Genomic DNA, 12971 nt, shown 5'->3' with positions numbered 1-12971 from the left:
CCCAAACTGCAATGGGCTTCCTTTTCCCAGTTGGTCCAGGCACCATGCTCGCGGTATTTGAGAAAATCTCAAGAGCTGTGGTCCAACACATGGACGCTGGTGGGGATATGATTGCTGTCAGAAGCCTCATTGATGCTGACAGATTCCACTGCTTCTATCTGGTGAAGGAGAGAAGACGTATCTTTGGATACCAATATGATAAGAGAGACCTCACCCTGTAGGACATCCTGGAGATGGACAAGGGTGAAGGGCTGTTTGATAAGCTGGTTCCTGGGCTCCAAGGTCCGTTTGAGGTGGGTGAGAGACTTTGCCCACGCCTGCGCTACCCCACTGCCAACACCCCATTGCTATCAACGAGGTCAACCAGTCAAAAAAGAAACCGTGGTATTTGTATGTACATGTCCATACACCTCAATTTAAGAAACGTAAGGGAGAGCTGCATGGGGAGAAGGGAATAGGGGAAATGGAAATTTATTTTTATTGGAAACTCAGTAGTCGTCTTTCCTATTTTTTTTCCTTTGTAAATAATTCGCTTTTAAATTAGCTGAGGTCTTCTCATGTGTTTATAATGTTTATCATCTAAATGGATAATTAAATGGAGGCAGTTTGCTTAGTGGTTAGGAAAGGACTCAGGCTTTAGAATTGGGGGCATCTGGCTTCGAAACCTGGCTCTGCCACACTTACCAGCTGGGTGACCTCTGGACACGTGGTTTTATCTAAGTTTGTTTCCTCATCTGTCAACTCAAGAAGACTGTTGCAAGAATCGAAAGAGATAAATTACGTAAATCATTTACCACAGTGCCTGCAAGAAGGAGCATTCAATAAAAGTTCGCCTCAATCATTCTACTGGTGGTGGTTATTATTATTATCATCCCTTCCTGTTCCTGGAGATCATGGCTGAAGGGGAAGTTGCTGGTGAGCAGAACTCCCTTAAGGGCTCAAAGGCCTTAGTAGAGAAGTCTGTTCCATCCCCCTGCTTCCAAGCTCAGCGACTCCTGGGGTTTCTTGGGTTGCAGAAGCCCCAGGATAGATGTTGATGAACCCTCACTTGGAGACTTATTGCAGCACCCCACGCCTCATGGTGAGGAGTTTTACAGCTCAGACACCTCTGCCAAAGCCCATTTGGGTCTCACCAAGAGATGGAAAAGAATTCTAACAACACCACTGAATAGTTTTAGAGCACCTGCCACGTGCCTGGTACTGCTGTTATGTGACCAAGAGCAGTGCCCAGAATACTCTGAGGTGGTGGGCTTTTCCACAAGTGGGGTTTAAGTAAGCAGGGGACCTTAGGAAATTTTCAGATTAGTATTTTTCAAAGACTCTGAGTCAGTTCTCTGAAACGAGAACTGCCAAGAGTCAATTTACTAAAAGCTAATTCTCAAAAAAAAAAAAAAAAAAAAAAAAAAGACAAGTTCACTGGAAACAGAAGAAAACTTTAAAGCAGGACTAGGATGTTTTACAGTGATCATATTACTCTGCAGGGGCAGGGGCAAGTTTAATTATGGAAAAAAAATTTGACTAAGTCAGTTAACTTGCTTTAAGGGAAAGTCTATCTGTTTGCATAAAAAAATTCAGAGGGAGAGGTGAAACCAAACTAAAATAATCCTTAAGAATGAGGTGAACTGGTAATTTAAATTGATTTTCAGCAACTTGGCCTGCTCCCTTTTCAAACAGATTATTATTTTTTTAACTAGATGGTGTACATAGTTGTTTGTTTTTTTAATTAACTAAAGTTCATACTTTATTCAGATTTCCTTAGTTTTTATCTAGTGTCCTTTTTCTGTTCCAGGATCCCATCCAGGACATCATGTTACATGTAGTTGTCATGTCTCCTTTGGCTCCTCTTTGACTTTCCTTGTTTTTGATGGCCTTGACAGTTTTGAGCAGTACTGGTCAGGTGTATTGTAGGACACCCCTCTGATTGGAATTTGTCTGATTTTTTTCTTATGGATAGACCTAGGTAATGGGTTTGGGGGAGGAAGACTGCAGAGGTAAAGTGCTGTTCCCATCGCATCATATCAAGGTTAGGTACTAGCAACATGACTTATCACTGTTGATGTTGACCTTGGTCAGCTGGCTGAGGTGGTGCCTGTCAGGTTTCTCCACTGTCAAGTTACTCTTTCCCCCTGCCCCTCCTCCATACTGTTTTATTGATTGGTTGATTGATTGCTGCACCGCGCGGCTTGCAGGATCTTAGTTCCCTGACCAGGGATTGAACCCATGCCCCCTGCAGTGGAAGCCCAGAGTCCTAACAACTGGACCGCCAGGGAATTCCCCCATACTGTATTCTTTGTGTGCATAAGGTTTGATTTTTCTTTCTCTCTGATAAAGTACACACAAACTTTTACGTTACTCAAGAAACAATTGGGCCCTGAGTACATTAGCGGCACACACACAGGACTGATTTCAGGCACTATTTCTAGGTCTGTCATATTTCCACCAGTTTCAAAATGCATTTCAAAATGTAAATCCGGCCCTGCCCCCAAAATCCAGCAGTAGAAGCTCTCCCTGCTCTGTAGGCTCAGAACTGGGAGGTCTGAGAGAAGGGCACTCAGCCCGGCAGCATCTCCACATATGCTCCACTAACTCCAGGGCGGCAGCTGACTTGGAGTCCATGCCCTTATGCAAGGCCTTATGCAAGGCTGGGCAGAGTCCACTTGGGTGGGCAACTTTCCAGACTTGCCTCACTTTACACCTGCACAGTGCACACAAACAGAGACTGAACTCTGCTTAACTTTTATTTCCCAAAGGTCAGGGGCTCCTAATTCTTTCACTTTACTTTTCCTTGTCTCATTTCAGCCTCTCAAATAGTTATATATAGGACTAGCTCACATTTACTGAACATTTAGTATGTGTGCCAGGCACTTTGTTAAGTGCTTAACCGCATTAGTTTATTTAATGTCCTCAAGCATGGGAAGTAGGTACTATTAATATTTCTCCTTCTATAGAGACTTCCCTGGTGGTCCAGTGGTTAAGACAACAAGCTTCCATTGCAGGGGGCATGGGTTCGATCCCTGGTCGGGGAACTAAGGTCCCACATGCCACAGGCCGTGGCCAAAAAAAAAAAAATTCTCCTTCTATAGATGAGGAAACAGATTCAGAGGTGATGTGACTTATCCAAGGTCATTTGGTAAGAAGGTGGCAGAGTGGTCTCCAGGCATGATGACTTCTGGTGAGAACGGCATTGGCTGGAGAGCCACAGCTGGAAGAATTCCTCAGAAGGGGATCGCGGAGGGGAGCCCAGGACGGGGTGCACCAGGGAGGATTTTCTAGAGAGAGATCTTTTTGGGTCAGCCTCGATGTGACGTTTACCTTTCTCTTTCCAGGTCAAGAGGTTAAGTCCCAAGTTATGGACAGCGTAGACTCAAAGGGAAGTTGGACAGTGAAATTACCCAAAGAAAAAACACTTGAACTGGGAATAACATTCTCCAGGTCCCCGGAGCAGGGCATCGAGTTATCAAAGACCCAGATACTCCAGAAATTCCTGGATTCCCTTAAGAACAAGTGAGGCTGGATGCGGGCAGCAAGGGGGAGGGAGAGAGAGAGAAGCCCATCTTGGTCACCAAGGGCATCTGAGGTGGGGGGGCCCCTGGCTGGTGCAGCCTCCCACACCCTACTCCTAGCTCTCCCCATCCCACTCCTTCATTCAAGCATGCCCTCCTCTTCTCCACCCTCAGGGAGCCTTCTCATTCTTCCAGGATCAGCCTCCAGGAGCCCTTCTTCTGAGGTCCTCAATTCACTCATTTCCCTGCTGTCCTCCAGGGTGATTGATTACTTTGGCTTGGACCCAAACTGGCTGGTTTCAAGAGGCCACTCTCCTCTGTTTTCCTATACTGTGCTGCTCAAATCTGTATTTTGTGCCTATTTCACTCTGCCTTGTGGCAAGCCAGTGGTTTCCATGTTCCCTCCCCTCACTGCACTAAGAACAACTTGTGACCAGGGACTGACTTTACTAACCTCTCTGTTTATCCCCAGCACATGGTAAGCACTTGGTAAGAGAGCTGAAGTGAAGTGCAACGAAATCAAAGCACCCCCGTTGAACATTTCCTGCACAGGAAGTGCCACCAGCCCACCCCACCAGGGTGGCACCAATCAAGTGCCACAGAAGTTCTGATAGCTGAGGGCATGGTCCTTCCAAGGGACTTAGAGGGATATCACCAGCCTTCCTCCTCAGCAGTCATGTTGTGGTTGGTATTGGTGTCTTCTTCCCTAGCTGCAATTGTTGGAAAGTGTGGATGGGTCGGGGGAAGGGGCCCCACCGCTCTCCTGGCTGTAGCCCTCCCTGAGCAGGGTGGATGCCTTTGGTTTTTCCTTTTTAATTAAAAACTGAAAGGCTAGGGGCCTCCCTGGTGGCGCAGTGGTTGCGCGTCCGCCTGCCGATGCAGGGGAACCGGGTTCGCGCCCCGGTCTGGGAGGATCCCACGTGCCGCGGAGCGGCTGGGCCCGTGAGCCATGGCCAATGAGCCTGCGCGTCCGGAGCCTGTGCTCCGCAACGGGAGAGGCCGCAACAGAGGGAGGCCTGCATACCACAAAAAAACAAAAAAACAAAAAAAAACTGAAAGGCTTACAGTGAAATTGTACTGGTCCTTTGAACTACCCCTACCCACCACGGTATTGCTAGGGAGGGGGCTTTTGCAGTTTTTCTGAGGGAACTCAATTTTTCCAGCATGCCTGTTGTTTCTAGAGTGAAGCTATGTGGAATGTGTAAATAGAGTTTTGTGGGGGAAGGTAGGTAGAGGAAGATCTGCTCAGGCAGGGATGTAGGACTTTCTTGGGGGTCTTTTGGTTGCAAATAGCAGAAGTTCCATCAGGTAGGGAGGGAGGGAGATTTATACATATATTTATATTTGGCTGATCGGGGTCTTAGTTGTGGCATGCGTGCGACTAGGCGGCATGCACGCGGGAACTAGTTCCCTGACCAGGGATCGAACCCGGGCCCCCGGCAGTGAAAGCGCCAGGTCCTAACCACTGGATGGCCAGGGAATTCCCCATAAATATTTGTTGAATGAAGTGGAAACAACATGAGTTTTGGGGTCAGATGCGAGTTCAAATTTCAGCTCTACTGCTGTGAAACGGGCTCATCTGCTGACCCTCTCAGAGCCTCGGTTCTCTCATCTGTAAAATGAGGATAAAAATGTCTACCTCCCAGGATTGTTAGGGAGATCAGGCAAGATAACTATGTCAAGCACTTAGGGATCAATCAACCTGAGCTCCTTTTTCCTAGCACCAAACGGAAGTGACCGTCACCCCTGAGAAGGTCCTGGGCTATCGAGTAAAGCAGCTCGTCTTCCCCAACGCAGAGAGTATGGGTAAGCGAGGCCTGGTGGGGCGGGGTGGATGGGGGAGCCTGAACACATGAGTAGGGCGGGGGTCGATTCAGCTGGGGTCTATGTCAGCCTGGAGGGGCCCTGGTGAGCTGGAAGGTGGAGGGAAGTTTCAGGCAATGAGAAGAAGGGTGATGAAGGGTCCTTGCTCAGACACCACTGACCCAGGATTTGCCCCAGCATGACACTAATTTTTCCCTAGAAGTGTTAACTCCCATCTCTCTCCCAGTATTTTTTTTCTGTTGGAGGGCAGGGTGGGAAGGTTGGGGAGAAAGAGGACCTTACAGAGAGGGAACTGAGCTTTCTTTTTTAAAAGCAATTTTTTATTTTTTAATTTAATTTTTAAAATTATTTTTGGCTGCATTGGGTCTTCATTGCTGCACGCAGGCTTCTTATTACAGAGCACAGGCTCTAGGCGTGGGGGCCCCAGTAGTTGTGGCTCGCGGCTCTAGAGTGCAGGCTCAGTAGTTGTGGCGCACGGGCTTAGTTGCTCCGCGGCAGGTGGGATCCTCCTGGACCAGTGTTCAAACCCGTGTCCCCTGCATTGGCAGGTGGATTCTTAACCACTGCGCCGCCAGGGAAGTCCCTCCTGTCAGCTCTTTAAGCATTCTCCCCACAAGCCTCTGGGTGCTCCCCTCCCCAGTCCATTCTCACCATCCCTATTCCCAATCACCAGAATGATGTCTTTAAAACAAGCCGCTATTTTTTGATACATCCCATTCACCATGATAACGTCCAAAAATCAGCCTGGATTGTATGATTAAAAGTGGCAGATTGATCATATTAATTTCCTCTCCCTCTTGAAATCTCACTAAATGACAATAAAGCGATGGAAAAGATAGAAACCCACAAGAATAAAGAGAACTAGGCAGCAGATAAGGGATTTCAACACATCTTTGGAAGCAAGAAAGCAATTATAGGAGTGCAAGCTAGGAGGCATGGGACTGAGGGATGCGGAGGAGTGTAGGAGGAGACTGATGGTTTTCATCAAAAGCCTTTTAGTTCAATGTAACAGTTTTCAAGACAATGTAATTAAAAGCAAAAGAAATATATATTCGTTGTAAAGCATTTCAGATATTTCTCAAAGTCAAAGGTAAAGGTACCCTGTGATCTCCCTTCTCCCTTTAATATAACCACTATTAACATTTTGGGGTATGTGAACATTTTTTTCTATGGAGCAGTTTTAAAAATGGTAACTTAAACATGAAGCTAGGATGCTATAGCATACATTTGTATTGTATCTATCTTTTGAACTAGTTAACTTTTACGTTTAAATTTGTAAAAATATTATATGCAACAGGAACTCTCATAAGTGCTGTCGGAGTGTAGCTTGGTCCACCACTTTGGAAAACTGTTTACCAGTATCTACTAAAGCTAAACATATACCTATGACTCAGCAACTCCACTTCCTTGGCATATACCCAAGAGAAACGAAGGCACGTGTTCACCATAAGATTGCATGTACAGAAACGTTAAAATAAGAGCCCCAAGCTGAAAACTATTCAAATGTCCAATAATATTAGTATGGATACATATATTGAGGTATACTTATGTAATAAAAGAGAACAAATTACTGCTACACATAACAACATGGATGGTTCTTCACTTGCTCAGAATGCTGAGCAAGTGAAGCCAACACAAAAACACATGCGTCCTCCGAGAAGTAGGTGCCGAAATGGAATCAGATATGCAAGGGACTTCTTAGGGGGAAAGCCCGTGAAGAATAAAGGGAGAGGGAGGGCTTCCCTGGTGGCTCAGTGGTTGAGAGTCCGCCTGCCGATGCAGGGCACACGGGTTCGTGCCCCGGTCCGGGAGGATCCCACATGCCGCGGAGCGGCTGGGCCCGTGAGCCATGGCCGCTGAGCCTGCGCGTCCGGAGCCTGTGCTCCGCAACGGGAGAGGCCACAGCAGTGAGAAGCCCGCGTACCGGAAAAAAATAAATAAATAAATAAATAATAAAGGGAGAGGGAGCAGGAATCGGCATGGCAAACCTTCAAATCACAATGAAGGTCTAAAACTTGGGAATGGAGAGGAGGAGGGAAAGACTAAGTAGGAAGAGTCTCAGATGGCAGCACAGTCTGAGGGTCTCAGCCAAGACAACCTGAGCAAAGGTGGCCTGCCGGAGGGCTCCCTATCAGGCAGAAGGGCCAGGCTCCAGTACCTCATACTCAGCTTTTGGCTGGATGTAGCCCCGGGGAGCTGGGGCTCAGAAGACAGATCTACAGGGGGGTAGGCTAGAGGTTCTCGGTCATCTCTGCTTCCCACAGCAGGTTCTCCTAAAGAAAATCCGGGTGGCACCCTCCATGGCCACCACAATACTGTATGATTCCATTTATATGAGGCTCAAGAACAGGCAAAACTAAGTAATAGGGGTAGAAGTCAAAATAGTGGTTATCTTAGTGGGGACAGTAGTGACTGGGAAGAGGCATGAGGGAATCTTCTGGATGCTGAAAATATATCAAGATTCACTGAGCTAACATTTAAGATCAGTATATGTTACTGTAAGTGTATTATATTCAATACATCAATAAAAGTCTTAAAACAACACACAGTATATAACTCCATGTAAATGAAGTGAAAAACAAACAACTACATGATGGTGGTAGATGTCAGAATAGTGGTTATCTCTGGGGCTTCCCTGGTGGCACAGTAGTTAAGACTCTGTGCTCCCAATGCTGGGGGCCCGGGTTCGATCCCTGGTCAGGGAACTAGATCCCACATGCATGCTGCAACCAAGAGTTCACATGCCACAAATAAGGAGTCCACATGCCGCAACTAAGGAGCCCTCGAGCCGCAACTAAGGAGGCTGCCTGCCACAACTAAGACCCAGCGCAGCCAAAAAAAGAAAAAGAAAAAGAATAGTGGTTATCTCAGTGGGTGCAGTATTGCCTGGCAAGGGGCATGAGGGAATTTTCTGGGGCACTGGACATATTTTATATCTTGATCTGGATAGTGGTTACATGGATGTGTAACCACGTTTACATGTGTAAACATTTATTAAGCTAAACACTTAAGATCTGCGCACTTTACTGTGAGTTTTTATCTCAATAAAAACTTTAAAAACATAATATATGCACATGAGGACATATTTGAACAGTACAGAAGAATATAAACAAATTAAGTAAAAGTTTCCTTTCAAACCCCTGAACCCTATAACCTAGTTCCACTTCCTTGAGACACCCATATTAACAGTTTTCGTTTTTATTACAACTAAACATGATATTCTTATATTTATTCTTGATTTATTTATTTTATTTATTTTTTTTTAAATGTTTTTTTTTCTTTTTTTGGTTGCATTGGGTCTTTTTAAAAATTTTTTTAAATTTGCTTTTTGGCTGCGTTAGGTCTTTGTTGCTGCACGTGGGCTTTCTCTAGTTGCAGTGAGCGGGGGCTACTCAAACCCCTGAACCCTATAACCTAGTTCCACTTCCTTGAGACACCCATATTAACAGTTTTCGTTTTTATTACAACTAAACATGATATTCTTATATTTATTCTTGATTTATTTATTTTATTTATTTTTTTTTAAATGTTTTTTTTTTCTTTTTTTGGTTGCATTGGGTCTTTTTAAAAATTTTTTAAAATTTGCTTTTTGGCTGCGTTAGGTCTTTGTTGCTGCACGTGGGCTTTCTCTAGCTGCAGTGAGCGGGGGCTACTCTTCATTGCGGTGTGCAGGCTTCTCCTTGCCATGGCTTCTCTTGTTGCGGATCACGGGCTCTAGGTGCGTGGCCTTCAGTAGCTGTGGCACGCGGGCTCAGCAGTTGCAGCGTGCGGGCTCCAGTAGTTGTGGCGTGCAGGCTCAGCAGTTGTGGCTCGTGGGCTTAGTTGCTCTGTGGCATGTAGGATCTTCCTGGACCAGAGATCGAACCCGTGTCCCCTGCATTGGCAGGCGGATTTTTAACCACTGCACCACCAGGGAATTCCCTGCATCAGGTCTTAGTTGCGGCACGCAGGATCTTCCTTGAGGCATGCGGGATCTTTCGTTGTAGCGCGCGGGCTTCTCTCTAGTTGTGGTGTGCAGGTTTTCTCTATCTAGTTGTGGTGTGTGGGCTCCAGGGCACGTGGGCTCTGTAGTTGTGGCACACGGGCTTAGTTGCCCCATGGCATGTAGGATCTTAGTTCCCCGAGCAGGGATGGAACCTGCGTCCCCTGCATTGGAAGGTGGATCTTTACCACTGGACCACGAGGGAAGTCCCTTGATTTATTAATTTTATTTATTGTTTTTTTTTTTTTTTTGCGGTACGCGGGCCTCTCACTGTTGTGGCCTCTCCCGTTGCGGAGCACAGGCTCCGGACGTGCAGGCTCAGCAGCCATGGCTCACGGGCCCAGCCGCTCCGCGGCATGTGGGATCTTCCCGGACCGGGGCACGAACCCGTGTCCCCTGCATCGGCAGGCGGACTCTCAACCACTGCGCCACCAGGGAAGCCCTATTGTTTTTTTTTAAGATTTTTTTTTTTTGATGTGGACCATTTTTAAAGTCCTTATTGAACTTGCTACGATACTGCTTCTGTTTTATGTTTTGGTTTCTTGGCCCAGAGGCATGCGGGATCTTAGCTCCCCGACCAAGGATCAAACCCGCACTCCCCTCCCTGCATTGGAAGGCAAAATACTAACCAGGGAAGTCCCTGATTTATTAATTTTAGATAGTATCTATTGACTCTCCAGGATTAAGGATGAATACTGTGAAACAACAGACAATGAACAAGAAGTTCAAAGTAGGAAAAGTGTTATAGAAAAAAATACAGGGTACTATGAGAGTGTTTAATAAAAGGTAACAGGGTGGTCCCCTCTTACCTCTGACAGTCCTTTTCCCTTTTCCTTAAATGCTGAGTCCAGCCATGCCGAACTATTGATCTTTTATTTGAACATGTCATGTACTTTACAATGACATGCTTTAATACAGGTTGCTTTCTCCCTCTGCTTGGATTACCTTCCCCCTCCGCTTGGATTACCTTCCCCCTCCTTATCCATCTTTTAAGTTAAGGCTCAAATATCCCTTCCTCGGTAGTTATCCTAGTTTCCCAAAGAATTTGGTTACTTTTTCCTGTGTATGGCCCAGGGCATGTTGAATACATTTCTATTATAGCATAATCATAGCGTACTGAAATTATTAATACATATGTCTGTTCCACTGATGTGAAAGTTTCTAGAGAACAGGGTTTATTTTAAGTTTTACTTTTCTCTACTAGGGCCCAGTAAACATTTGTTTTCTTCAAAAGTGCCTTTGAGTTGGGGGAAGTTTGGGAGACACACCCAGAATTTCATGAGGATGGCTCAACCAGCTGTCACTATGAATTTTTTTTTTTTTTCTGTTCTCTCAGAGTGCCAGCAAGGGACTACCTGTCTAAGGGAGATTAAACTAACCTAGAAACCTGAGGCTCATATTTGATCTGCTGACTTCTCTCTCTTTTCATCTCACATTTCTGATTCTAGAGTGAAGTTCAATACATTAATTGCATAAGTCTGTAAGGAATTTCCTGCTCCAGAAGCTGAAACCGGTGATAGAGATGGCTTTGAAATGGGGACAGTTGGAATAGTCATTATTTGAGCTTGGAGGGATGTGGGAGATTCCACTAACTCTTACTCATTCTTCAGAACTCTTAGCTCAAGCAATACCCCCTTCTGACAGTTTCTATATCTCTCCAGTCTGAGTCAGAGACCCTGTTGGGAAGGAAACCATTTTGGAGAAATGCTAGTTTAACCACCTTGGGATAGATAAGATCCTTTAGAGTTGGATGTCAACAGGTATTGGAGGTAACAAACTGAGAAATTTATTGATTTTGCTCCTAAGATGGAGAAGAGGAACATTGAAAGGAGAGAGGATGGAGAAGGAGAGAAGCACAAGCAAGATGGAGAGAGGCTGAGACTGGATGAAGCAGTAAAAACTTCTAGATATGGAAGAGGTGAAAAACATTCAAGAATGGTGATGCCAATCTTGTTTCTGGTAGTAATAAGCAAGGTTATTTATTATCCCTGGTAAATACATGGTTACATCTAAATGAACAGTAATTGTATATAAAAATAATAAAACAATATTAATAGCATCCTGTGGGGTTAAATACATGATAACAATAATAAAATAAAATAAAATAATATAATGAATTTAAAGTGTTCTAAAGGGGTTTTATCTTATCTGGGAAAAGAGAAAAGATATTGTTTAATTTTAGACTTTGATAATTTAGTAAGTATGCTATAATTTTTAAGGTAACCATCAAAAGAATAGGAACAGATTAGTGGAGGGAAAAAAACAGAGGGATAAAAAGATTATCAACAAAAAGGATATAAGAAACAAGAGAAACAGAAACCTACAACAGGTGAAACAAATAAAAAGCCTAAAAGAAAATAGTGGAATGAAATCCAAATGTATCAGAAATTACATGTACAGGGCTAAATGAACGAGCAAAAATGCAATATTGTCAGAATGGATAAATTTATCTATTTGCTCTTTATGAGACATATCTAAATAACATACAAATATAAAATATTGAAAATAAAGTGATGAAAAAATATTAGCTATGTAAATACTAACCAAGAGGAAACTGGTTCAGCTATATTAATATTAGTCAAAATAAACTTGGGGCATAAAGCATTATTAGTGGCAAAGAAGGTCACTTCACAATGATAAAAGTTTCAATTTACAAGGAAGATACAACAATTCTGAATTGCTATGTACATAATAATATAATTTCAAAATGTAGAAAGCAAACATTGACAGATCAGTAGACAAAATAGTCAAATATGCAGCCATAATGAAGATTTTAACACCCTTATATTAGTAATTTATAGAATAGCAGCTAAAAATGTCAGTAATATAGATGACTGGAACAACATGATTAACAAACTTGACCTGATGGACATATTTAGGAAGCTATACCCAACAACAACTGAAGAATATACACCTGGAACATTTATAAACATTTTCCATGTGTTGAGGCATAAAATAAGTTTTAACATAAAGGACGGAAATTATACATAGCATCTTCTCTGACCACAGTAAAATTAAGCTAGAAATCAATAACAAAAACATTAATAAATATCACCATATGTTAGGAAAGTAAGGCACATTTTTATTTTTTTAACATCTTTATTGGAGTATAATTGCTTTACAATGGTGTGTTAGTTTCTGCTTTATAACAAAGTGAATCAGTTATACATATACATATGTTCCCATATCTCCTCCCTCTGCGTCTCCCTCCCACCCTATCCCACCCCTCTAGGTGGTCACAAAGCACCGAGCTGATCTCCCTGTGCTATGCGGCTGCTTCCCACTAGCTATTTTACATTTGCTAATGTATATATGTCCATGCTACTCTCTCACTTCATCCCAGCTTACCCTTCCCCCTCCTCGTGTCCTCAGGTCCGTTCTGTACGTCTGCGTCTTTATTCCTGTCCTGCCCCTAGGTTCTTCAGAACCTTTTTTTTGTTTTTTTTAGATTCCATATATATGTGTTAGCATACAGTATTTGTTTTTCTCTTTCTGACTTACTTCACTCTGTATTACAGTCTCTAGGGCCATCCACCTCACTACAAATAACTCAATTTCGTTTCTTTTTATGGCTGAGTAACATTCCATTGTATACATGTGCCACATCTTCTTTATCCATTCATCTGTCAATGGACACTTAGGTTGCTTCCATGTCCTGGCTA

At 43.9% G+C, this 12971-nt stretch overlaps 1 protein-coding gene across 1 annotated transcript; it reads left to right on the top strand.

Moving 5' to 3' along the window:
- GSDMB (gasdermin B) lies at nucleotides 1-11466 on the top strand. Its single transcript, XM_055089796.1, is given in 5 exon segments — nucleotides 1-282; nucleotides 3327-3504; nucleotides 3763-3850; nucleotides 5225-5309; nucleotides 11116-11466. Coding segments are annotated over 5 exon segments (642 nt in total). The 5' UTR covers nucleotides 1-11; the 3' UTR covers nucleotides 11136-11466.
- Nucleotides 11467-12971: the final 1505 nt, after the last annotated feature.

Source organism: Physeter macrocephalus, chromosome 14 (genome assembly GCF_002837175.3).
Source record: "Physeter macrocephalus isolate SW-GA chromosome 14, ASM283717v5, whole genome shotgun sequence".
NCBI lineage: Eukaryota > Metazoa > Chordata > Mammalia > Artiodactyla > Physeteridae > Physeter > Physeter macrocephalus.
The sequence above is the reverse complement of the archived record's forward strand: the minus strand, read 5'-3'. Positions and strand labels throughout refer to the sequence as shown.